The sequence below is a fragment of the Podarcis raffonei genome, chromosome 12, assembly GCF_027172205.1.
Source record: "Podarcis raffonei isolate rPodRaf1 chromosome 12, rPodRaf1.pri, whole genome shotgun sequence".
NCBI lineage: Eukaryota > Metazoa > Chordata > Lepidosauria > Squamata > Lacertidae > Podarcis > Podarcis raffonei.
This window is the reverse complement of record NC_070613.1, coordinates 21,223,874-21,251,786: the sequence shown is the minus strand read 5'-3', so window position 1 is coordinate 21,251,786 and position 27,913 is coordinate 21,223,874. Positions and strand designations below refer to the sequence as shown.

Here is a 27,913-nt window from a genome sequence, read left to right as displayed (position 1 = left end):
TTTTAATGGCATGTAATGGCAGGCCCCGTTTAAAGAATGACATGTTATTTTAAGAACAGGAGCAATCTAAGCGTAAGACCACCTGAAAATTTCATTGAATAAGACAAGGCAAGTACATCGTGTACCTGGACTTAGAAAAAGCTTTTGACAAAGTACTTCACCAAAGACTTCTGAGTAAGCTTGGCAGTCAAGGAATAAGAGGCGATGTCCTCTAGAGGATCAGGAATTGGTTAAGTTGCAGGAAGCACAGAGTAGCAATAAATGGACAGTTCTCTGAATGGAGTGAAATAGAAAGTGGAGTTCCTCAAGGATCAGTATTGGGACCTATTTTCTACAGGCACCTGATTCACCACTGTGAGAACAGGCTGTGGGACTAGATGGGTCTTTGGTCTGATCCAGTAGGTTCTTTTATGATTTTATTGTGTTAACCACAAGCGGAACTTTTATCACAACATGTGGAGAATCTGCCCTTTTGATGGTTAATGCTTTCACGCTTTTAATGTGATGGGTGGAACTTTGATCCATTCACCACACTTAAGATTTGTTCCCTATTAAAATTGAATGGGCTTTGTTTCAAGAGAATAATACTAATAGTTTGGTCCTGAACTTAGAGCACCCTTCCTCAACCTGGTGCTCTCATCAGCCCCAGCTAGTATGTACAGTGGCCACAGTTGGTGAGAGGAGTTGTCCAACAATTTCTAGAGGGTACTAATTTGGGGGAAGGCTGATTTTGAGCATAGAAAACTGTGTTTATATTGATCCAAATGTGCTTTCTTATCATGATCTTGGAATCTGCGTAACATCTCATTTATATACCTGGTTCCGAATGTATTTCTTCTCTGTTTCTACTCTGAGCAAGCATCAGTACTTCAGTGAAAATAATTGTGTCTGCTTAAAAAAGCTTTCACTATCTCTCTTTAGCTTACCGGGGATATGTTACTCGCAAGCAGTATTCAAATGCAAAGGCAGCATACAAAATCGAAGTGTGCATTACCAAGCTACAGGCTGGCAAGTATTTTTTTATAATTTGTAAATAATTCTTGTTGGTTTCGAAAAATAAAAATAAAAACAGCTTAGAGTAAACATACATGACCGTATCTACCATAGCTGCAGAATGCCTTATACAAAGATCACAGCAAATGATTAAATTATCCAAAAAGAGTCATTACCAGTGTTGTGTGTTTATTATGCATTAATATCTCCCCTCCAAAGCAAGACGTGGGTCTTTGGAGGGTCTAAGAATTTTGAGTTGTTATTAATAAAGGGGGGTTGGAATAAAGCCATGTCTCTTCAAACTGACTTTACTTCGCCACTTATCTGTGCTGTGTGAGACATTCAGATGGGTTTCCCCCAAGATGTTACTGAACTATGCCCCTTTAGCTAGGTAGGTAGGCTGGAAAAGAATTTGGCTTGTATTTCGTCGAAGCTCTTCTCAAAGGTTGAGGGTAACACCATCAATATCCTTGGCTGTGTATCTGGATTAGATGGGAGATCTGCAACTTCCGGCTTTGCTTTCGTTTGTGTCTGTCAAGAGCTGAGCCATGATAGTGGGGAGCATGATAATGGGAGCTAGGAGCGAAACTGGAGGTCAGAGCCAGGAACCAGAACCAGGGAACATGAATCAGAGTCACGATAGACTGGTCTTCACCAGGGAAAATCTCTGCATGAGCAGGAAGCTTCCTTAGCCCTGCTGAGAAGAGGCAATGACTAAACCTGCAGCAGTCTAATTTTATATCATTCCAGTGTCACTGGTGCTCGACCACCAGTCATTTCTATCCTGTTTCATGCAGGTTTGTTGGTGGGTGTTTTTTTTAAAAAAAAATGTGTGGTGAAATACACATCTTTACATAAAACACACATTTTAAAGTGCTTTTCCATTCTTTCCCCCCATAAAGCAGCACATATTGTATGCATTAATGCGTAAAATTAATGCATTTTGTGCACCCTTTTTGTGCAAAGGAGCTACATTACAAAATCTGGATAAGTGCATAATCTGACTGAGATATCCAGGAGCAATTTCAGGAGTGGTGGATGATCAGATTGCTCTGCTGAAAAAAAATTGAATTCTTCTCCAACCCTCCCTGCCTATTTGGGTGTAGCCACTCCAATGCTTAGGAACCCTCTAATGTAGGAGTGAGAAACACCAGGTATTACTGAACTCTCAATTCCCATTAGCCAGCATGACCAACCCATCAGGTATGACTGTTTCCCTATGGGAAAGAAACCTCCCTGAAACTGCAATGCTATCACATCTAGAAGTGGGCTGGGAGAGAATCTCCCCACCCCCTCCCAATGGGCTATCATTTTATTTGCATAGGAGAGCATGCAAAAATGGTTATCAGTCCCTCCCCCCCCCACCTGCAATATGATGTAGTATAGTCCAATGTACCATTCTAGGGTTCCACCATCACATTCTGCCAGGCCAAGTGTGTGGGACAAACCAGTCCAGTTTTGTGATAGGGGAGTGAACATGTTTCACGTAAATATGGAGCTAAATAAGAAGGCATTCTGATGAAAAAGGAGTCCTCCGCTTCTGGGGACGGAATACAGATAACTGAAATAAACAGGCATAGTTCTTTGTTAGGGTCAACTCGGTCAAAATCCATAATGTGCTATTTAACACCGTTGGAGTTGGTGATGGTGTTCCCTATCCAAACTGCCACAAGAGGAACCATCTTGCCTTGGAGTGAGAGAGAAGAGGCAGAAAGTCTCACACACACACACACACACATATATATATATATACACACGCACACACACACACACACACACACACACACACTGCTCCGCATATATTTTGATACTGCTTAATTTTTAATATATATATTTTTATGTAAACCATTTTATGAAGTCCACCTGAAAAGCAGCATATCCCTCCTCAACCTGGTGCCTTCTAGGTGTTTTGGACTACAACTCCCATCATCCCTGGCCTTTGGCCTTGCTAGCTTGGGCTGATGGGAGTTGTAGTCCAACAACATCTGGAGAGCAGCAGGTTGGGGGAGGCTGCAGTATATGAATAAATGAATAAACAAATTATTGAGTTATGTTCCTCTTGTAATTTACATCAGCTGCAAGAGGATATTTAATCAGGAGGAAAATTAAGGAAGAAAAGGAAGCAAATTCTAAAGCAGCAACGACAATTCAGAGTCATTACAGGGGATACAGGGAGCGAAGGAGCTTCAAAAGGAAAAGGTACTGTTTGCTTTCTCGTTGTGATTGTTCTGTTAAATGCCATCTCCTTCTGCAATAAAATATAGTCAGAAAGCAGCAATATATCCTAGACCATGACGAACTGCATTCTTCCGTGCAGACAAGGTGAGATATATCTCATTATATTGCGTTTTGTTTTCAGTAGACGTGTCAAAGAAGGGCATGTGATTTCCATTAAAAACACTGGATGCAAATAAATGATATTTGACTGCTAACATTTTATCCACATCTGATTTGTAAAAGGTCTGGTAGCTCTAAGTCTGAATATTGGATTCCTGGCTCCATTTGCATTAAAACAAGAAAAGGCCTTTCAGCCAGATATTGAGAGCTCAACACAGGGCCGGGTGGCGGGGGGGAAGCATGAACAAGAAAATATTGTTGAATAATCTCCTTACCTAACACTCAAACTAGGGTACAATTAACTGCAATAAATGTATCTATTCTTTAAAACAGATTCAGGAGCAAAACAGATTCAGGAGCAGATTCCCTGATCTCAGGGAGGTCAGTTGCGTACATAACATATGCATTAATTTAAAACAATTGACAAAACACAGTAGAACAAAAAATAAAAAATATGAAAGGCAGTAAGCCCCAATAATTTATTTACCCCCAAATCCTGGAAGAATGAAAAAAAAGTTTTTGCTTGGTGGTGGAAATGCCATCTGTATCTCCAGGGGAAAGGAGTAACCACAGTTTGTGGTAGGGAGGAAAGGGAAATTGTTTCAGTTCACATCACAAAGGGAACTTAAGTCATGTTTTTTGAACTGATAGGTGGACTCAAACTTAGTCTATCCTTTGAAATTTGTACTTCTCCAAATTTTGAAATTCAGTTCTCCAGCCAAGTAATGTATACAGAAATGTGTGTACTAGGGAAGTTTTAAAGGGAAGTTTTTAATGTGTGACATTTTAGTGTATTTTTGGTCTCTGTGGAAGCCGCCCAGAGTGGCTGGGGAAACCCAGCCAGATGGGTGGGGTACAAATAATATATTATTATTATTATTATTATTATTATTATTATTATTATTATTACTACTAGGGCAGGGTTGGGGAACCTCTTTGTGAATGATGTCAACAATCTGAAACAATCCGAAATGGCTGGTTTTTTGATGAGCACCACAACCCCAGAGTCATTCATGACTGGACCTAACAGTCAGGGGTCCCTTTACCTTTTTACTTTGAGTAGGGGGTATTCTTCATTCCCCCCCCCCAACGCTCTTTCCTTTTGTAAGCAACAACAAAAAAAGGACCCCCAACATTTTTTGTATTGCTGTATTGTTTTTAACACTGGATTGGAAGCTGCCCAGAGTGGCTGGGGAAAGTCAGCCAGATGGGCGGGGTATAAATAATAAATTATTATTATTATATTCTTCTCATTTTTAAAATTGCACATATCATATTAACCTTTTAATGCATATATATTGTATCAGGATTACAATATCTCCTAAATATAATATGTTTCTGTCAGGGAGTCACTTCTTAGGAAGGAACAGGCTGAAACGGCAGCTACCCCAAGTGAAAAGGAAGAAGAAGATGTACAAATTACAGAGATCGAGAGTAACACGACCGTTGGACACAACAAGTCTCCTCCCCGAAGTGAAGAGGAGGCCGCTGTCATCCTTCAGAGCAACTACCGTGGTTACAGAGAAAGGAAGAAGGTGAAGGAGCAGGGCTTCAAGAATGTGGCAGGGCAGGAACCATCTCAAGAGGAGAACCTCAAACCAGCACCAGAAGCCGAAGCTGGTATGGACCATTGTAAGAAAATGGGAGATGCAGATGAAGTGCAAAGCTCTCCTGTAGAGCTTGAGGTCAATGCAACTGTTGAGCTCAAGCCACCGCCTCACACTGAAGAGGAGGCAGCTGTTATCCTCCAGAGTAACTACAGGGGTTACAGAGAACGGAAGAAGTTTAAGGATGAGCAGTGTAAGAAACGGGGAAGTACAGATAAGTTGCAGACCTCACCCCAAGAGGTCCACGTCAGTGCAGCTGCTGTGCCCAAGATACCACCTCAGACTGAAGAAGATGTACAAATTACAGAGATCGAGAGTAACACGGCAGTTGGACACAACAAGTCTCCTCCCCGAAGTGAAGAGGAGGCTGCTGTCATCCTTCAGAGCAACTACCGCGGTTACAGAGAAAGGAAGAAGGTGAAGGAGCAGGGCGGCAAGAACGTGGCAGGGCCAGAACCGCCTTCAGAGCAGAACCTCAAACCAGTGCAAGAAGCAGAAGCTGGTGTCGACCAAAAAGGTGCAGCTTCTGTTGTGACTCAGAGCATCTCTGACTTAGATCTGAAGGCACCAGAGGAGAAGGAAGAAGTACTTCCCAGGAAACGACAGTCTTCTGTGAAACAAAAGCTCCCGGAGGAAGGTGAGAAAAAGGCCATTTCTGACGGCTTGCCTAAGAAAGCATCTATCAGAAAGGCAAGTGAATCGAGCCAGCCAACTCTGCATGGAAGAAGGGGCTCGGAGGTGCAAAGGCCGTCTCCCATTGTTCCCCATGGCAGTCACCTGGAAAGAGGTTCTTTGAAACACGGCCAGCCGCCTCCCTTTGAAAATAAAGCAAGTGTAAGGAAAAGCTCTGCAAGAGGCTCTCAGAAACATATTGAAGCCAGCAAGCAAACCTCGGGAGACAAAGAGAAGGCAGCCTTAGTAATTCAGAGTAATTATCGAGGATACCGAAGGCGAGGACAGCTCAGGAAAGAAGGGAAATTGCCGGGTGGGAACCAAGAGAGAGCACACCATGAGGGGAATGGTGGAGGGAGCAGTCGAAATCCCGGTCCGAAGGCAACAATAGCGAGGCAGAGATCCAGCGCTGAGGCTGAGGGATCAAATGATGTTCCGGAAGATGGCCCTGAGAAGGACAAGTCGGATCTGGCAGCATTTTCCAGGCAGGTGAGGAGATTAGAGCTGGGGAACTTTTCCCAATCTGGGGGTGATATTCCATTCTGGGCAGCCTTCTGAGGGCCACATGCCAGCGGCAGGTAGGGCCAGAGGAAAAAGTGGGCAGAGCAATGAATGCGATTTTTACCTTTGTAATGTGGATTATTTTCTATATCCTCACACATCCAGAGGTGTGTTTAAGGGTTGGTGAAATCAGCTCCTGTTCTGAATTTTTAAAATATGCTTGATAATAACAATAGTGATGCCTTTGAAAGTAGCATGAGTTCAGCAGTGAGGGTTGTTGAGGTTGTCAAGATACCTATCTACAAAAGCAAAATTCTCTCTCTCTCTCTCTCTCTCTCTCTCTCTCTCTCTCTCTCTCTCTCTCATTGCTTCTCCTGCTCCCATTGTCCAGCATTTATTTGCATTAAAGCTTGGTGTTTTTATTTCCTAGATATCAAAATTATCAGAAGACTATTTGGTGCTGCAGCAGAAGCTGAACGAAATGATTCTGTCCCATCAGCTGAGGCCTGTGATGCTCTCCAAAGACAAGCAAACAAATGGCCACCTCCCTCCTCATGTGTGCCAGCCTGGTAAAAAATAAATTTTAAAAAAGCCACTCTCAGCATTGAAAGGCAATATTAATCTGACTCAATGGAATATACTCTGCAACTACAGGGATGGGGAACCCGTGGCCCTACAACTCTCTTCATTCCTGATGCGTCTCCAAGAAATTCTGGAGGGCCACGGATTCCCTATGCCTGGCTTTAGATTACATCTCCATGGGACACGGGTGGCGCTGTGGGTTAAACCACAGAGCCTAGGACTTGCCGATCAGAAGGTCAGTGGTTCAAATCCCCGCAATGGGGTGAGCTCCCGTTGCTCGGTCCCTGCTCCTGCCAACCTAGCAAGTAGATAAATGGGTACCGCTCTGGCAGGAAGGTAAACGGCGTTTCCGTGCACTGCTCTGGTTTGCCAGAAGTGGCTTAGTCATGCTGGCCACATGACCTGGAAGCTGTACGCCGGCTCCCTCGGCCAAAAGCGAGATGAGCGCCGCAACCCCGGAGTCGGTCACGACTGGACCTAATGGTCAGGGGTCCCTTTACCTTTACCTTTACCTTTACCTATGGCTCTCCAAGGTGTCAGACATGTGCAATTTACCTGCCCTCTCCTTGTGCACAGCCAGGAGCAGTTTAGTCTGCCAAGTTCAGTTCCATTTTCAGACTTTCTGAGCTTAGCATTACATCCAACCCAGCTTCATGATTCATGGATGGAAGTTGATTTGTTTAGCATCAGACCAAAGTCTGCATTAAACCCAGGATCCCTGGTTCGTACATGAGAGGAAGCTCAAGTTGTCTGAAAGTGCAGCTAAACTTGACAGAAGTCTTCCTCCTGGCCTCAGTGTGCAGAAGGAAATGGAAAGGAAGTGGGGAGGGTGAGAGTCTCTGTTTGCTCAGACCCACAGAGGCTCCTCTGTTTCCGGTTATCCTATGGTCCGCATTACATGTGGACCAAGCTATTGTGAGGAACAAATATGTGTACAATTTTGCTGCCACTTAGCAATGCCTTTGCATAATGAAAAGATCCAGTGCCGATGGAAATTGAAGTTTGCATTTTGGTTATCTTAATTACTCTTCATTTCTGAAACCCATGAGAGAGAAAAGTGAATCGAAATCTTCTCTTCATTATTTTTGGCAGGACCTTTCACCTTCATCATACTCTATTTGTTGATGACTTTAAGCTTTAAGCCGAATTCTAGGATTAAATTTAAAGTGAGGCCTGACAGCATGAGTAATCATTCCCAGCTAATAGGGATTAAATGTTCAAAATAATATTTTGGGAAAGTAGCAAATGCCACTTTTCACAGAACACACATGAGAGGGATAAGAGAATGCATAGCTAAAACTACCTTTCCTCTCCTTTCCATTCACACATGGCAGAAAAGGAAAGAAGGGACTCAAGGTGTTTAATACCTTGAAAACTTGGTGGTGGCAGTTGTGGTCCAAAGCCAGTCTGGGAAAGGCTGAAATAGACAGCAAGTCCCATTGAGCAGGTACTAAACCAAATTAAATTGCCTGTCTGCTTTCCAGCCTTAGATTAAAGCTACTTAAAAGTGAATATTTTGGTCCAAGTAGCCTTTGGATAGCAATTTTGGATACCCTGTTCATAATGCATGTTCATGAAATCTAAGTCTATTACAATACCAAAAAAAAAAAAAAAATCTCCTACACACAAAATTTACCTTTCTTCGTAATATCCATTGAATGTATTATTTACCCATCCCTTACCTCATACTTTCTTTTCTTACCCACAATATGGCAAATGAAAATTGTTCTCCTTATCCTTTTAAAACTGCATATAAATAATAATGGGACAAATGTTTCTGAACTCAGCAGCAATTTGATTGGACTCAGGGACAATATGGCCTTCACTGAATAAATGCTCTTGCGAGCAATTTGCTTTTTTTTTTAAAGGTCTAGATGCCCTTTAAAAAATATTGTTTTAAATGAGGCTCTTTTTTTTGCATTTTAAACCTTCTAAAATGCTACTTTTTCATATTCTTTATGTACCTGCAGGGTAGTTAGTCATCTTTTCAGCAATAATTTGATTGAGAAGCCTGATATCAAAAGCAATGGTATCTTTTTAAAAATATATATTTTTTAAAGTTGTCTTTCATTGCTTTTCTTTGCCCAGCAAAGGCATGGTTTAATTGCTTTTTGGAGTGGAATCGGGAGCAATAATAGCACCTTTCAAGCATTCAATTATTGGCAAAAACAGTATAGGAGCCCCAGAGGCACAAAATCATAGGCATTATGTCTCACGTTCTGTTGCCCTTTTGAAAGGCATTGGTGTTCTGAAAGAAATTTAATTGGCCCATTTTTAGTGTGGTGGGTTAAAACAAATGCATTCAGTGCAGGCCTTTGTGGGAGAAAGGGGTAATGAAGTCCTCTGTGTGCACTTCATAGGAACATCCAAAACTGCCTTATACTAGTAGCCAGACCAAAGGACCATCTAGTCTCCCCTGACTTCCAGCAATTCTCTAGGATTTCAGGCAGGGGGAATTCCCGGTCCTTACCTGGAGATGCCAGGGATTGACCCTGGGACCTTCTGCATGCAAAGCAGGTGCTCCAGCACTGAGCTATGGCCCTGAGGTCACACTTGTCATTATGTTGGGATGGGATTCAATCGCACCTTGACACATCCAGGTTGCTCATTTGATTTGGAGCTCTTGTGCAACCAACCTGCGTCCTTAAAAGGTCAGGCTTTGGGAGATAAGGACAAGAGCAGGAAAAAGATGCACTGTAAAATGTGAGATGATGCTTGCTTTGATACAGCAGCATCCAGAGGCACTGGAACTCACCATGAACACCTCCCACCTCCCTTGTTTTCTTATAATGGCAATGGAACCCACCTAAGAGGTGCTGGGACTGAGCTAATAATAACACAAGGTGTGACCGGAAAGTTGGTCACAGAAATCGGACAGCGAGAAATATTCAAACATACATCCCTTACAGGCCTTCAAAGTAGGCCCCCTCTGATACAATACACCATTGACAACGTTCATGGAACTGTTGGAAACTTCTGGAGAAGTCCTCTTTTTGTACTGCTTTCAGTTCCCTCGTCACAGCAGCTTGGACATGTGAAATGTTGGGAAATCAGTGCCCTTTCAGTGCAGATTTCAGTTTTGGAAAAAGAAAGAAATCTGGTGGGGCCAGATCAGGAGAATATGGAGGGTGGGACAACTAAGTAACCTCAGTAACAATTTCATGTGGAATATGCAATTCTTCCGCCACCATTTGGATGGACAAACGGCGATCCCACATCAATAACTCACCAACTCTGTTGACATTTGCCGCCATTCTGCTCGTCGATGGTCTGCCAGGCTGAGGGTCATCTTCAATGGTTTGCCACCCTTCACAGAAACACTTAAACCACTCATACGCTGTCTTTCGAGTTACAGCTTCATCTCCATACACATTTGTGAGCATTTCGTGGGTTTCCGATGCCAATTGCATGTTCAAATATTTCTCGCTATCTGATTTCTGTGACCATTCATCGAACTTTCCAGTCACACCTTGTAATAAATTTTATTGTTCATACCCCACCCATCTGGCTAGGTTTCCCCAGCCACTCTGGGTGGCTTCCAGCAGAATATAACAGCATAATAAAACGTCAGAGGTTAAAAACTTCCCGATACAGGGCTGCCTTCAGATGTCTTCTAAAAGTTGTGTAGTTCTTAATCTCCTTGACATCTGATGGGAGGGCACTCCACAGGGCGGGCGCCGCTGCTGAGAAGTTCCAATGAATTATGGCTGGAAAAAAGCCCTGGCGGCCTCTAACCTTCCCATATCCAACTCCGAATGAATTGCCATTGACTAGTCAGGGTTGTCTAATTGCGCTCCAAGCAAATCAGGATGAATGCTCAATAAACAGCTCACCTGGAAGTGACTTGAGCCCATCCTTTAAGGCCTGACAACTGGGGGCAGCCAGAGTTCCATTCTGCCTCCCAGGTAACAGCAGAGACTTGTTGAGGAGCTGGAAAAACAAGACCTAACTAGCTTAGCTAACCAACTACCTGCTTCAGAATTCCTGAAGACACTGGCATCCCATAATTGTCATTTAAATGCACGAATAGGAAATGTTATTGAAACTAAAAAGTGGGGGTGGGGACAAGGTTGGGAAGAAGGGGGAAGCTGGGGAAGGGGAGGGAGACTAACGAAATCCATTGCTCTATTGTAATGATGTGAAAACCCTCATAAACTATTGGGTGTTTTTTAAAAGAAAAAAATGAAAGCACCTTTATCTTAGATTGCTCCGTCATCAGCCCTGAAAATCTGGCTGTGAAGGTGGCAGAATGCATGCTGGGCTCACAATTGCTCCCTTTGGTTGTTGGAATTAGTGGAGAGATTGAAGTGGACTGTAGGCATCCAGTGCGTGTCATGAGTGCATCAGCCCCTGCCTCCACCACCACCCCACAAATAAATGCTACGTAGCTGTGTTCTTAAGCAGTTCTGAGTGCCATTAGCTTGGGGTTAGTCCTATACTCAACCCTAAAGTAAGCAACTGTTCTGGAGTGTTTTCCACATGTCCTTGAACACAACCAGTAAACACGCAGGTAGTGTGGGATGCGGGTGGCCCTGTGGTCTAAACCACTGAGCCTCTTGGGCTTGCTGATCAGAAGGTCGGCGGTTCGAATCCCTGTGACACAGTGAGCTCCTGTTGCTCTGTCCCAGCTCCTGCCAACCTAGCAGTTCAAAAGCACACCAGTGCAAGTAAATAAATAGGTACCGCTGTGGCAGGAAAGTAAGTGGCGTTTCTGTGCGCTCTGGCACTCGTCATGGTCCTCCATGCGCCAGTAGCGGTTTAGTCATGTTGGCCACATGACACAGAAAGCTGCTTGTGGACAAACGCCAGCTCTCTTGGCCTGAAAGCAAGATGAGCGCTGCACCCCATGGTCGCCTTTAACTGGACTTAACCATCCAGGGGTCCTTTACCTTTACCTTTTACAGTAGTTGCAGCACAAGCTGTGCATCTAGGATGGGGGTCAACTGTACAAGTGGAGAAATGATACCAGTCTCCTTTTTTGTTCCGTCTAAACAATATAGTTTGCATTATAACAGTTCCAAAAAGTCACAAATTTGAGCTCTTAATTTATTGCACAGTTGTATTTCCATGTCCCTTCTTTAGTATATTATATATGTATGTACAGAAGAGAGGGCCTTCTTTGTAGTGGCCTCCTGATGGAAGCATGCCTGATGCTGGCATTGTTGTCTTCTCAATGCAAGGTTAAAATAAAACCTTTTTATTTGCTCACACATATTAGTTTAAGAAAGTTTGAGCATGCTAAATGGATTTATTCCTCTTAACCATATTGTATTTCTGTAGTTTTAAATTTCTTGGTATACTGCCCTGGAATCAGTGGTGGGCAGTTTATATTTTTTAAAAAATAATAGCAATACATTCTTTTTCCATTATTAGTGTCTTGTAATATAGAGATTATGATCTATTGTGGATTTTTAAAAATATACTGTAATGGGGGGGTGAAGTAATATGTTAGGTGATAACTAGAAACATTGATTATACAATAAATAAAATGGGTATCCTGACCTTTTCTTCATTAATAAACAAAATAAAAATATTTGCCCCCCCCAGCAATGATTCTGCTTTTTCAGCTGGTCCATCTATCAGAGACAAAGACCTGCCTCTAAGTGGAGTATGAATTAAAACCAACACATCTTCTTTCCTACCCTTTAGAAAGCAAATACTTTCTTCAAGAAAATTTCCTGCTGAATAGCATCCTTGTGGAACCCGTTTCTGATAAAGGCATTAATCAGCAAGTGGCAACAACTGCTAATCTTTTGTTTTCCTTTAAATCAGTTGGCATTTCAATTTCCATAATTACTGTAATAGTTCCAAGTGATAATTGTACATGTTTCCTTCAACTTCACTTGTTCTGTATGTCATCTTACAGCTGTGATATGTGAATCCAAAAATAGTACTTTGTATGCCAAACAGGAATGCTTGTCTGCCTCTAGCTATGAATAGGAGCACATTACTCATCTTTGACAACCCACGATGGCTATTGTGTTAACTTTTGATTTTAGCTATATTTCCTGTAGATTATTTTTGTTGGCCACCCAAGGTGAAAGGGTAGCAGGGAAACAAGCTGATGTGTTATGGCTGAGAATTTAATGTTTTTAAATAGCCACTTTAAGGAAGAGGAGGTCTCGGAGCATTGTTGTCCTGCGCTTGGCTGCACAGGGGCACATTTATCAGCACATGGAATTGGTATGACAAATATTAACATAATATTAACTCTCATAATTTTCCTAGGTCACCATAATCAGTTTAGACCCCACTGTCTGAAACTTCCATTCATGGTTTGGAACAAAGCACAGTTTCCTGTTTCGCCTGAATGCAGGGAACCGTGGCTTAAACAAATGTAGTTAACAAACCAGGATCTCAAACCATCATTTGATATTCCAGTTTGTTAACTGCCTGTGGTTTCCTATATTATATGAAATGGGAAATGGCGGTTTGATTCCAAACATTAAGAGAACCTTCACATTTTCACCTCCCAGGTGCAAAGGAGATGGAAAGGAAAATCTGAGGATGTGGGCCCTGGGGCTCACTTCAGCATATTCTCATTGATACTAACCACGATTTGTTGTGATATCTGAATGTGGCCTTAGTCATTACACTGCAACAGCACGAGTGTGTGTATGTGTATGTATATGTCCCAATGAAAGAGTTTTAAGTGAGATTCTAATCTAGCACTGACTGTCTACTTTAAATTAAAGACTCTGGTTCATATTTGCTTTCAGTGTAGTAAAATTAATTAATTGCATTGAAATTTCATTGTCTAAGGTAAATTGACTACACCTTGGTTTAGAAAAGCGCCATTGTTCTTCAAAAGGCAAAATGTTAAGAGATAATTGTCCATTCATTAAATTAGGCACCGTCTGCATTCCAGATAAGAAGCTAGAACAATAAATGTAATCATTACTCAACTACGTTGTAAATTAACATTATTCCTTCTGGTCCTCCAATATATCAGTGACCTTTCCAAGGCTGCATTTATCACACATAACAAAGAAAAAGTTATACAGCTAATTTTGCTGGTGCTTACACTGATGTATTGCTGATCATTTTGATTATAAATGCTTGTGCCACTTTCTTAATTAAAATGGTATTATGGTGGTGGGTGAATAGCATTTTCCTTACCACCAGGGATGAAAGCTTCTGTGAAGCATAAGAGAGCAAATACTTCCTTTTCCTATCCATATAGGTCAAACCAAGGTGAACGCAGTAAAGAGCTTGGGTGCCATTCATATGAGCATGTCGCATTAAGATGGTGTAACTTCAGTTGGGCAAAGGGAACGATTGTCCCAGGCACAATACAGACTAAAGATTGGGTCCAACACTAGTTATGCTCATAGCAGAGCCATTGAAATTAATGGACACGACTACCTTAGGTCCATGAATTTCAGTGGGTCTACTTTGAGTAGAACATAGCTGACTACAACCCAATATTGCCACATTAAAGTAGCGGAGGACCTTTGGGTCTGAAATTTCAGCGGCGCCCTTCGCAATGCTAAATTTTGGCACCACCACAACCACCTCTTGCCTTCCATTCTACATCATAGTTGCGCCCCCCCAAAAAAACTCCATACCCAGTGCGGTCAAACCTGTTGCGCTCCCCTAAATGTGTCTCTGCTTGAAGGTCTTGTAACTGTGTCCTAGTCATTGGAGGTTTCTGTCCCTCTCTTATACAGTAATGCTAAAACTCAGGACCATGCCGTGAAGCTGAATGACAGAAGACAAATAAAAAGTATTTATTTACGCAGTGCACAGTTAAACATTTTCTCCCAAGGGCTATAGCAATGGCATACCCCACAGGTGTCCCTGGAAAACCAGGACACTCTGTTTTCTATTGCGAGAGAATGGCAGCCATTACGGTTGCTGTGATCTCGAGCGATTTCCTCCCCGAGAAAAACACTTTGGGGGGGGCAAAATTGCAGTGTCCCAAAATGCACAGATGAGAATCACAAGATGGACAAACAAAGAGACACTCACGTCCTGCTTGCACACTTCCCAAAGAGATCTGAGTGGCCACTGTAAGAACAGGACGTGATTCGTTGGGCCTTTGCCATTATCCAGCCTGCCTCTTATGTTCCTATGTTCCTGATAAAATACCAGTTCAGTCTGCAGATGTGGGGGGTGGGGTGCCACATGATTGTGTGATCCTCCATAGAAGAAAAAAATCCCCTCTGCTTAAAACAAACTAGACACCAAAGAGCAATCCGTGAGCTGAGCCTTGTCACTGACATGCAGCTTTCCTATGTGTATAGATGTCTTGGAGATTGTTCCGGGATAGATTCCAACACCTGTGGCCTGAAGTGACATGTCCCAGACACAGGCATACCACCTCTAGAAGAATTAGGTTTATGTTTGCAATTATAAATAAATGCTAAACTCTGCAATATTTCCTTTTCAGATCTGAATGTATATTTCCAGGTGTAAATGAAAAGCTAAATATCAGTCTCTGAGAGGCTTAGCTTAGGCAAGACCAGGCGGAATAGCAGTCTGGGAGGTTACCAGCTATTGAAAACTGCTTGAAGTATATGAGTAGAAAAATGGCTGTAGCTGATTGGAAAGGAACAGTGCCCAGGTCTTCCTCCTTTGCACTGAGATATTGTAATGTCAAGAGCTATAAACGCGAATGCACACCACCTTTTTTTTTTGTAAACTCAGATTTTAAAATATGCATTAATTCAGTTTTCTGCTTTATTAACTTTTTTTTAACCACTGAATTAAAGAGAGGGAGAAAATGCTCTCTGAAGGCAAGAGCCCCTTCTGAATACACACTCTAAATGTCAAAATTTGGGGTGGAAGAACTGTATCAGCAAATTCAGAGAATTCTGAAGGATAGCTGTGTTTCGGTTTGTGTACCATTTCAGGAAGAGTGAATTAAGTAAGGTCACATTAAAACACAGACCAATTTCTTCCCCTTTCCTAACCTTGAGGTGTCTGGCTAGCTGCTTCCAGTTTACAAAAGCTTCTGTCCCTGTTTGTCTCGAGGGCATAAGTCATGTGACTGGTTATTTGTGGCTTTGCTGAACATGTAGAACCCCTAAACATAAGCTGGGATAGTTGTTGCAGCGTGTGCACATGACTGAGTTTGCTCCAGAAGCAATATAAGAACATAGAAGAATTTTCCACCTGTGCCATCTTTTTAATTCTTTAAATGTCGTAATAGCAGCCATGGGAAACAATGATATGAGACGGCCATCTTCTATAGGTTTTGGTGGTGTTAGCAGATCTTGGAAATATGCACTGCCGTACTTTAAAGGGCACTGCCTTAATTTAAAGTATTTCATAGAATCGTAGGACTGTAGATTTGGAAGCGACCCTGAGGATCATCTAGTCCAAATCCCTTCAGTGCAGGAATCCTGCCCATATTTCTCTTGCGTAAAATAAAGGTATTTTCCTCTCTTGCAGTTGCTTCCAAATCAGAGGATGCTCATTCTGTGCAAAGGAGCCCAAGGAGGCCCCAGAAACCGAAGACACTAAACAACCCCGAAGACTCAACATATTACACTCTCATACATGTAAGCATTACTGTCAAACGATATGGCTAAAATCTGCCCCTTTAGCTTGTAGTTGAATGAGCAGCTCTAATTCAAGACTAATATTGGCGAGTTGAATGTTGGTGTGATGTATGTTCTTCCAAGGTCAATCCCCCAAACTCTGGCCTTCAATGGCTTAGATATGTACCCCGAAACCAGAATGTTCATTGCAATTCCATGTTTTGGAATCTCATTATTTCTGAGCATCTGCACCAAGGCAGCGTCGTAGTGCTGCAACTTATTTTCTCAAAGTAAAAGGTAATCACAAAAGGGAAAGACTGAGGGTTACAAGGTCAACTATCTGCCACAGCTTTCCAAATCTGACCCTACTGCTGCTTAAAAGGGGAGAAAGGGGAAAGGGGAGGGGGACGGTGATCAGATATGTCAGAAGGAAATGGAAAAAGCTGTTTTGTAGGTTCCTCTTAAGAGCAATTAAGCCCACTTGCTAGAGGCACATGCATACTATTGACCTACTTAGCAGCAGGTGACAGAATACATTTGCTTAGTCAGGCTGCTGCTATTGCTGGCACTCAAAAGTACAGCAGAGGAATTGGAAGAAGAGGAGAGCAAAACAAGGGTGGAACTAGATGTTCTGGAGCAGCCACCATTTCACGTATCTTTGCTCCCTCTTTCTCACACATCTGTGATGATAAATGCATGATGCTGTGGCATCCTTGCCCTGTTTGTTTCTCCTCCATACCACTGGGAGACAATGATGTAAGCCAAGGGCATGAGATGAAAGGCACAGTGATGTATCCTATGGCATCATATCCTGTGACATAATAGGCAGAGAGAGAGAGAGAGAGAGAGAGAGAGAGAGAGAGAGAGAGGACACGCTCCATGTCTGTTACAATGGCATGGTTTGTGTGTCACATTAAGCCCAAACTATGGCTTAGCATAGGGGCGCGGGTAGCGCTGTGGGTTAAACCACAGAGCCTAGGACTTGCCAATCAGAAGGTCAGCGGTTCGAATCCCCGCGACAGGGTGAGCTCCTGTTGCTCGGTCCCTGCTCCTGCCAACCTAGCAGTTCGAAAGCACATCAAAGTGCAAGTAGATAAATAGGTACCAGTCTGGCAGGAAGGTAAACGGCATTTCTGTGCGCTGCTGTGGTTCACCAGAAGCGGCTTAGTCATGCTGGCCACATGACCTGGAAGCTGTACGCCAGCTGCCTCGGCCAATAAAGCGAGATGAGTGCCGCAACCCCAAAGTCGGCCACGACTGGACCTAACGGTCCGGGGTCCCTTTACCTTTACTTTATGGCTTAGCATGCTGGTCCTGGACAAGACATCACAGCTGCTTCACTCCTCCCAAATCATTTTGCCTCTATGACGCACTGAGCTAAGCCATGGTTTGGCTTAGCATGGCATCCAAAGCCAGACTCTTCAGCATACAGTGGTTAAGAAATATATTGCATAAAAGTAATAATAATGATGGTTTAAAAGTTTTGAGGATAAGAGGACATTACAATTGTCCAAGAATTGATGTTTCACCAGGTACATCTTCTCAAATGCCACTGCGTTTGCATGCTTCAGTGTTTCACCATAGCAGTTAGTGTGGCTTACAAAAAAAATTGTGGCATCTCTGAAATATAGACAGTGGGGTTGGGCTGGAGGGTTAGGTCAAGCCATCTGTGAATTTTAAATCAGGTTTTTTTAAAAAATTAAATCGCAGAGTTTCAGGAGTGGCATGGAAGAGTCTGTAACCTGAAGGAGTGGGTGGCAGAGGGGAGCGGATGAGACCATGATGCACATCTTTGGGTCACAGAAAAGGACCATAAATTAACATTTGTACAGACCACATAATCATAGTTATAACCACTCCAAAATTTGTGTTTTCAGAAATCAGTCCAGGATGAAAAGCGGAAACCAAGAAAAAACAGGTAGCTTTTCTTGGCACAATTGTATGTTGGTGTGACAGCAAGGGGAAATTGTTAATTGATATTTAAGGAAAGGAATGTTGTTACACGATCAATGCTGAAGACAAACATTTGCAGTGTCGAATTCTTGCCTTTTGCTTAGGACAAAATTTGTTATTGAATTCTGAACATTGGTTTATTTATGCATCCCATCTACTTGTCCCAGGGAGACTGTGAAAGACGTGAACAGGAAACCAATTAAAAAAAAAATTGTGGGGGGTAAGGGTGGACAAGCATAATCCAGTCATGACCAAGGTGCAGGCCTTTGAGAAAGCCTTAACGACTCATTTGTTCTCTGTTGCATTTGCTTAAATAGTTTTTATTGGGTTGCTGAATTGAATTGGTTTTAGCTGTAATATTTAATGGAGTTTAGTATTTTACTGAGGTGAATGTTTCTCAATATCATGACTGATTCTGTTAATGGTTATCACAGTTTGGGGGTGGAGGGTTCTTTTGATGTTGCTGTTACCAGTGTTAATATATTCTATGGACCCCCCCCCCCCCCGAGAGTGTTTTGACGCTCAAACGTGGCCTATCAGTGTTTAAAATAAATAAAATAAAACACAGTTTGACTGTGGCATCACACACCTATCTGTAAATTAGGTTACTTTTTTTAAAAAATCAAAGAAAATCCTCAACTCAAACAAAAATATTGATGATCCTTAAATGTCCATATTTTCATTTACAATCTTTATACGTGTTGCATTTTCTCCTCTAAGGCTAATAGCATTTGGGGGGGGCAGGGGATTTGACCCACAACGATGGCACAGGGGGGAAAGTTGGGTCTTTGCCTCCTCACCCCACTGCCATCAGCCATACTCCTCATGGCTGCCTTTGAAGAAGCATGTTACATTAGGGATCCCTGTCAGGAAACACCAGTATTTAGCAGTGTTGGAGGTGGTATGCCTCTGAATACCTGTTGCTGAGAATCACAAGCTATGCTTGCAGTCATGTCCTGCTTACAAGCTTCCCCATAGACATCTGGCTGGCCACTATGAAAACAAGATGCTCGAGTAGACAGACCTTTGGCTTCATCCAAGAGGGCTTTTTAATATTCTTATGCAGACCCTCCAAGTGTCCCTATTTTCCAGGGACAGACCCAGTTTTACAGAAGCCGTCCTGGTTTCTGATTTGATCCCAGAACACCCCACTTTTCCTTAAGGTAAAGGGACCCCTGACTGTTAGGTCCAGTCGCGGACGACTCTGGGGTTGCAGCGCTCATCTCGCTTTATTGGCTGAGGGAGCCAATGTACAGCTTCTGGGTCATGTGGCCAGCATGACTAAGCCGCTTCTGGCAAACCAGAGCAGCGCACAGAAACACCGTTTACCTTCCTGCTGTTTATCTACTTGCACTTTTGACGTGTTTTCGAACTGCTAGGTGGGCAGAAGCAGGGACCGAGCAACGTCCCAGGGATTCGAACCGCTGACCTTCCCATCGGCAAGCCCTAGGCTCTGTGGTTTAGACCACAGTGCCACCCGTGTCCACTTTTCCTTAGGGCATCCCTATTTTCATTGGAGAAATGTTGTGGGGTATGTTACATGTAGTGTGGTCTCTTTGCCATCAGATTGACTGAAGCCCTCTTCACCCTCTTGCAGCCCCATGAGGCAGCCAGTTGAAGGGCTCATCTAACTGTGCAAACACCAGCACGCCTTTCACTTTGTTGTGGTCTCCAGTACCATCCACCAAGATCTACCAATAGTTTGCAGAAAATAAAATAAAAATCAGTGGCATGGATTGTCGCAGGAGGTGCTGTACATAAATCAAATTCTTTTATTTTATAAGCGCTCTCCAGCCCTGTGCTGAAACAGTTAAACATAGAGGTGGTGATTATCTCTGTGCTCCTTATTGATCAGCCTAAGGCATTCATTCATTTCTGAGCCTGACTTGCCTCTGATAATGTCACATTTTCACTGATACTGCAAAATGCTGAATTTCAATGCCTTGCAGCCTTGGCTTAGCAGAAGCCTTGCCTACAAAATTGCAAAGTGGAGTGCATTTTGGTGTTAAATGCATAAATCCTTAGAAATAGGGGCTTATAAAGGGAGTTCTAATACAGCCCTAATTATATCAGTAAGAGTAGCATTGCGGAAAATTGCCCAATAATTGTAGAGCCTTTCAGTCTTGGTACAACGCTGAAGTACACCCAGTGCAGATTTTCTGTATACCTTCCAAAAGACCCCATCTCTGGGCCACAGCAGTGGATGTTTTAAATGACCAGTGTTTTGCTTTTCTATCCTGCAGTAAGACTTGGGGGAGCAATTTTTTATTCAGAATTCTGAGGATTCCCATTGCATCTGTCTGGAACTCAAGGACTACATTTTTTAGGCACAATATAATTTATGGAGTGCTTTTTAATAACTGTCCTTAAACCTAGCAATGCACAAAGACTGAATAACGACCTCAGGTCCATTCCCCACAGATACTAATTTCTATGTCTGTATGTCCCAGAAAAGTGTTACATACAGAATGAGCAAAATAATGTGAGATGCTTTTATTGGATCAGACCTTCTGCAGGATGTAGAAGTTTGCCCAGCCTTTCAACGTTGTTAGAAGATGGTCATTAAAGGATATCTGGTAGAAAAACATATTTCCATCATAAGGATGTTTGACTGTTCAACGCAGAGATGACAGACAGATCGCTCTAAGTCTTGTTCCTGCCCATTTTCGCTTTGGACACAAAGGGATCCATTTCCTCATTAATAGTAGATTCCACTGCCCCCTCCCAAATTAAAATCTGTATGGATATAATTAAAAGTAGATGCTCACAAACAAGCTTTCAAAGCCTTTTAAAAACACGATGCCCCCGCCCCCAGCATCAATAAACATGCATATTATCCCACTGCAGATTTTTGAATGAATACTTTGTAGACCATATAAGGTATGTGATGTAGCTCTTTAAGTAGCTGATAAAAAATAATGACTGTAGCTTTACATACTTTTATATTGAAAAGCATTTTTCTAGCTGTCTTTTGTTGTACTGCGCTGTTGCTTTGCAGATATATTCCAAGCAAGGTATGACATTTCCATTGTATTCTTGTAATAATAATTTCTTCTCTTTTCCATATAGAAAGTTACATTTGTTGCTCAACAATTATATTATATTCCAATTCCACAAAACTAGTGACTTCCTGCTCACCCGACATCGATGTTTATAACCCAGATTACATACAATTGCACCTTAAGGTTCTGTCTTATCTAATTTCATCCTCTCTAACACGTTTCTTAATATATTCTGCTATTGTCTTACACTTCAAACCCCGTTGTGGTCTTCACATATGGGAAATAACTTTTTATATAGACTAGAAAGGGTTTCCAGCCTTTTTTAAAAGATTCTAAATGTGTATCTTTTATCAGTGCCATCAATTTTACCATCTCTGCATATTCCAAGATATGATATCTCCATTGCGGAATGTCTTTTAACTGTATAAGATGACACAGAATAGGAATTTACCATATTGTTTGTTTGTTTGTTTGTTTGTTTTAGTCTGGGCAAGATACTAGATGTAGAAGATCCCTATTACCAAGAATTTTCATCTACTGATTTAATCCCAAATGCAAGTAATACCTGCACACGAGAAAAGACACAGCCAACAGAGCCCAGAACTGAAACATTAAGCGTTAGTGAAGGGTAAGTTATACCAAACAATTGTCAAACACTTTAAAATTCCATTGAATTAAATGGGACCTATCCTCAAGTCTTCCAGTGAAATCAGTAGTTTAGCTGCTTAGCTGCAACTGGATCATGCAGATTATCCAGAAGAAGGAACTACAGACAGCTTAATTTGCAAATGTGTATATTGTATTTTATCTGAACTATTTCCATCCTGTTTTTCTGAGGTACACACAAGTTAGCTCATCACAATGTTATTCAAAGACACTTATAGATATGGATTGTATGCTGAGTTCCCATTAGCACCAGGAGGCTTCAGGCCAAGACTAAACTGTTCCCTTTATTTCAGTGAGGTCTAAGCTCCGCTTAACTGGTCTCGAACCATAATTTATACAGCAAAAAACAATATAAAAAGGTAGACCCAGGCTGCAATCCTTTGCATCTTTGTACATTCGGGTCTTGCATCCATGTAAACAGACTGCATGACTGAAAGCAGGGATGTAAGAAAGCTTTGTTTTCCATTCTGTCCTAAATTCATAGCATACAGCGCTGTTTCTCTTCCATTGCAGTTCATTTTATGCCGAAAGCTAAATTATTCATCTTGCTCTCTGCTGTGGCAGAATTATATAACTTTTGTAATTCATTACATTATTCCACCCCAATCATTTCCATGCAAAGGAATCACAATGCAAAGTAATAAATTACGTATCGTTTGTGAACTGAAAGCAACAGCGAATACCAATTGCATTCACTGGATTGATTTCCATTCTGGCCATAGAACGAATAAGCAAACATTGGCCTTTTCCATTCCTGTTTTCATCAGAGTTCTCTGACATCCCTAATCAAAAGTCACAGTGGCACAAGCCACGAGCCATGTTCACAGCAGAAGCCAGGCCTTTCTAGTGCTCTCTTTCAGCCTGTCCAAAGGCCTTTGTGAACCAAGAAGCCTTAGGCTCTTGAACTGGAGCTCAGAGGTGAAGAAAAATAAATGCATGTCCATAGGACAGTCACTTGAAAAGGCCCCATTCACAGTGAAAGAGAGAGAGAGAAGGAAGGAAGGTAGGAAGGTAGGAAGGAAGGAAGGTAGGAAGGTAGGAAGGAAGGAGAGAGAGAGAGAGAGAGAGAGAGAGGAAGGAAGGAAGGAAGGAAGGAAGGAAGGAAGGAAGGAAGGAAAAAGAAAGAAAGAAAGAAGAGGATCTGGAGTATGGTGCTCAGAGATTAGCTCAGTCATCATTGGGTGTGGATATGGGTCCCAGCTGTGGGCAACCCTTGAAAGCTCCATCCACCTTGATGCCCTCCCGTACAAAGCAAGCCAAAAGTGAGAGGTTAGGGCATGGGTAGGCAAACTAAGGCCCAGGGGCTGGATCTGGCCCAATCACCTTCTAAATCCGGCCCACGGATGGTCCAGGAATCAGCATGTTTTTACATGAGTAGAATGTGTGCTTTTATTTAAAATGCATCTCTGGGTTATTTATGGGGCATAGGAATTTGTTCTTCTTCTTTTTCCCCCCAAATATAGTCTGGCCCCCCACAAGGTCTGAGGGACAGTGAACCAGTCCCCTGCTGAAAAAGTTTGCTGACCCCTGGGTTAGGGTGATGTCAGCAGTATCCAGGGTCCCTCTTCTACGTGAGGTTTTGTGGATGAATTGCGAGTCTGGGCCCTGGGTGAGAGCCAGAGCGGATGGGTTGAGTCCTGACTGAGTGCCAGAAGGCCGAGAAGGGAAGTGTATCAGAAAGAGAATGAATTGATACTGGTCTATATTTATTAGAAATGTGTGTGAATGTAACTGTGTTTCTTGTTGTTTAACTTGTCTTTTGTTGATTTACATTTCTGCACTCTGCTTAGAGATATTTTTTATATATTAAGCAGTACAGAAATGGTCTAATTAAAATAAATAAAAAGAAATATATGGTGAGAGGTGCTCTGTAATATCAAAGAGCATCTGGATCTGGTCCATAAAGTCTTACATTTCTTATGGTTTAGCATAGTTGGGGTTAAGAAGACAGATAACACAGCTGATGGATCGTACCAAGAGGATCATTCCCTGCCAAGTCAACGTTTTCACTGCACCCTGTCGGGATCAAGCCATAAGTCAGAGCCTCCAGCTCTGCTCTTAGTCCAGAGGAATTTGGCCACCCTCCAGGTGCCCGGCTTGAATCCTTAAGACCTCCTGCCAGCGTCTGCCGGCAAGATCAAAGGAGGTCTCTTCGGCGATCCTTTTCAAACGTGAAAAGAACACACCACTCCTCCCCCAGGGAGGGGGAATGAGACAGACAGAAATATATTTACATGTCTTTATTCCTGTCTTTCACCAGTACAGAGAAACATGTCTGCACACTCTGTTTCCGTCTGCAGAGAGAGAATAAACCACCCATGTACTTCCAGTACAGGGTCATGTGCTGCTCTGAGGTAACATCCGGCTCTCAGAGCACTTTACAGACAGTCCCAGTTTCCCACGGGACAATCCAATAACATCCATATCCTGTTTACCATTCCAGCCACCTGGTGCTTGCTTCTGCATTGCTCCTTTTTCGTAACATCCTCCCCCAAAAGAATCAATGCGTGTTGCAGCAAGCAAAGCATGATCCAGAGAAGAAAACAAACAGTTGTTATACACATAACACTCCCCTGTTGTTTCAGTTCCACCCTTGGAACTCCCCGCCACTGGTTTCCCCAGTGTACCTCTCTGGTTGTCTGGTTTCCAAGGAATGAGTGCATCTGCACTACCTTGGCTAGCAACTCTCTGTTGTGTCTTTGTCTCTGACTTAGACACAGCTCCAACCTGTCCTCGGTTGTTTACAACAGCAACACATGCAACAGCTAAGTTAGCAAACTCTTTTGAGTACCTCTTGGGTGGTTGACCCTTTGTAACTCTCTCAGACCTACGTATGAGGTGCTGATCCTCTCTGCTCACTGGTCCAGTCTCAGGACTCTTTGGAGAACTAGTTCCAATGGTAAACAGTGGTTCATCCTTCAGTTGTGAAGGCCTATCTATTGTGTGAGACTTCCTCTCAATGACTGTGACAACTGAGCTCTCCGAGCTATCAGTGTCATCACTTTCTGTACAGCTGAAATCAGTGAAATCATCATCATCTGAATCGTCCTCAGTGGGAAATGTGTGTACTTTCACTCTCTCCTGTCCAGGAGCACTCTCTAGAAATTTTGTGAGAATCACCTGACCAGATTCAGACAAAATTACTCTGTAGAGACCCTTTTCATACCCCACAAAAATGCCTCTGGCATTCTTTACTCCATCTGGAGCTTCTGTTCTCACATGAGACCCAAAAACCTTGAAATGGGCAACAGAAGGTTTTCTGTGGAACAGTTTCTCAAAAGGAGAACTTCCCAACTCTTTTGAAACCTTTCTCACTTTCGTATAACAGTACGACATCAGAGACTCGGCCCAGTACTCATGTGGCAGATGTGAACTTAGCAATTGCGCTTCCATTCCCTTTTGCAGTTCTCTGTTCACCCGTACACAGACACCCCTGTTCCACGCTTCCGCTGAAACAGCAATCTTGTGTCTGATCCCCTTCTTCTGCAGGAACCTTTGGAAATCCTGTAAAAGAAAAATCTGCTTCTTATCTGTGAATAGACAATCAATGTTAGCATCATGCATACTCTTAACTTTGTCACAAAATTCCTGAAACCTCTCCAAGGCTTCCTTTGGCTTTCTCAACACATAAACCCAGACATAGTTAGAGAAATGATCCACACACACAAGATAATATCTTGCATTGCCTCTAGATGGTTCTAGAGGACCAATCACATCAGCATACACCCGCTGAAATGCTCTGTTGACTCCGGTCTTCTTCTTGCTCACACCTGCAAGAGAAACTAGGTTAGACACAGATGAATTACATTCCATGTAATCACTTTGTGCAAAAGTCAACAAATATAGTCCATCCTTCTGTTTGGCAGAAAGATATAACTCTCCATCTTTGTAGATCTCGCAGCTCTCAGCATCGTAGGACAGTTTCAGTCCTTTCCTTGCAATCTGCGAAACACTCAGCAGATTGAACTTTAATTCAGGAACCAAGTAAACATTGTTTATTGTCAAGTCCAGACTCTTAAGATAGACAGTCCCCACGCCGGCCGCTTCTAGCTCCTGACCATTGGCCTGTGTCACAGTGAAGCTTTGCTTCTTAAACGTTGAAAAGAGTCCTTTGTGTGGGGACATATGGACGGTCGCTGCAGTGTCGATAACAAACGAGTTCCCAACGTCTGGTTTGGTTCCTTTCGCCATCAAAGCCTTTGCAGGTTCCACCATAGGCTTGGTATGACCTTTGCCTGACGCCTCAGGCTTTGCTGAGCGGCCCTTCGCTCCTTTTGGCTGACGTGGCTTCTTGCAGCTCCGCTGAAGATGCCCAGCCTGTCCGCAATTGTAACATTGCACAGCATTCAAAGCTACAGCATCCTTTCCAGTAGCCTCATCGGTGGGGGAATTAGAACTCCGTTCCTCCCTCCCCCTGTCCTTTACTTCCAGTGCAGCATGCCGGCTGTGTTCATCTAGAACCACGGCACTCAGGGGTACTCCCCCCTTCTTGGCATCCATGCTGAATCCAAGAGTCAGCTCTGAGCTCAATCTCAAGCCAGCTTTCACTTTCCAAGCCAGTAAAACTCCAAAAGTCTTTGTTTACTGCTTCACTGGCAGGCAAAACTTTTGGGCTGTTATCAAAACCCTTGCACAGCTGCGCAGATACACATTCGATTTCCCAGGCTCTTCTTAGGCCACTCAGTAACCGGCAGACGTTGCCTAGCAACCTGCTCAGGACGGAACTCCTTATCTAAACCACAGGAATTCCTGGTATGCAAGCTTGCCCTCAGAGCTTGTTTTTTTCAAACGCAGCTCTTCCTTGTGAACCAGAAAATAAGCCTTTCTGCGTTCATTTTTCTCTACCTCAAAAAGCAGCATACCTTCTTCGTCGCCTTGAAACACACTCCTCTCGGTGTCCAGCTGTCTGTTTCAGCTTCTGGCTGCAGGCAGACGCTTTCTTTATCTCCTTAGGTGCAGAGGATGGCAACGATTCATCGACCTCTCACCTCTCATGCAGATTCTCATAGATCAGATATCCATCGGTCTGCTACCAGTTGTCGGGATCAAGCCATAAGTCAGAGCCTCCAGCTCTGCTCTTAGTCCAGAGGAATTTGGCCACCCTCCAGGTGCCCGGCTTGAATCCTTAAGACCTCCTGCCAGCGTCTGCCGGCAAGATCAAAGGAGGTCTCTTCGGCGATCCTTTTCAAACGTGAAAAGAACACACCACTCCTCCCCCAGGGAGGGGGAATGAGACAGACAGAAATATATTTACATGTCTTTATTCCTGTCTTTCACCAGTACAGAGAAACATGTCTGCACACTCTGCTTCCCACTGCAGAGAGAGAATAAACCACCCATGTACTTCCAGTACAGGGTCATGTGCTGCTCTGAGGTAACATCCGGCTCTCAGAGCACTTTACAGACAGTCCCAGTTTCCCACGGGACAATCCAATAACATCCATATCCTGTTTACCATTCCAGCCACCTGGTGCTTGCTTCTGCATTGCTCCTTTTTCGTAACACACCCTGCTTTAGTTCCCAGCTTTTATGTGATGTCCCCCACACGGCATACATTGTGCAGTTTCCACCTGCTGCAAAAGGAGGCTGGGAGGGAGAGGGAGAGTGAAACAGCTGCAGGGAGAAGAGGGGTGCGGGTTTGGTTTGTTTTATTGCCAAAGGTCAAGGTTAAGTAGTTGATTAACAAAGTTTTCCAAAGTAAATGTGTTGATTTCTTATTGCAAAAGCACTTCTGTTTCCCTTCTTCCTAGGCCAAGGGTCACAGAGACTCCAGTGGAAGAGAACAAAAGCAAGGATAATCCTTATGACTATCAAAAATTGTTACGGAAGACCTCTCAGCGCCGGCGCCTTATCCAGCAGTATTAGCTGCTGCTGCTGCTGCTGCTTTTTGGTTTTCATCAGCATAAGCTTCTCCTCCTTTTTTTTTTTTGTATGGTTTTATACTGTGTCCTTTTCTTTTTAATCTCTCCCCCCGCCCCGCAATTCTCTCTGGCATTTTAAATCAACTGTGTGCTTACGTTTGTGGACACACAAGATTGTAGCGCCTTACAGGGAAAGATGTCAGGGTTTACAGAGTACTGTAATTTGTTAGGTGGGTTTTTTTAAAAAAAGAAAA

At 43.0% G+C, this 27,913-nt stretch overlaps 1 protein-coding gene across 2 annotated transcripts in view; it reads left to right on the top strand.

Moving 5' to 3' along the window:
* The window catches only part of MYO3A (myosin IIIA), a 115,122-nt gene extending 87,209 nt beyond the window's left edge, over window positions 1–27,913 (top strand). For both annotated transcript variants that reach the window (XM_053410099.1, XM_053410098.1), the window contains 8 exons: window positions 922–1,008; window positions 3,069–3,192; window positions 4,676–6,098; window positions 6,541–6,679; window positions 16,089–16,198; window positions 18,055–18,095; window positions 21,617–21,760; window positions 27,549–27,913. In XM_053410099.1, the coding sequence (XP_053266074.1) occupies window positions 922–1,008; window positions 3,069–3,192; window positions 4,676–6,098; window positions 6,541–6,679; window positions 16,089–16,198; window positions 18,055–18,095; window positions 21,617–21,760; window positions 27,549–27,663 (2,183 nt within the window). In that variant the 3' untranslated portion in view covers window positions 27,664–27,913. The remainder of the gene's footprint in view (window positions 1–921; window positions 1,009–3,068; window positions 3,193–4,675; window positions 6,099–6,540; window positions 6,680–16,088; window positions 16,199–18,054; window positions 18,096–21,616; window positions 21,761–27,548) is intronic.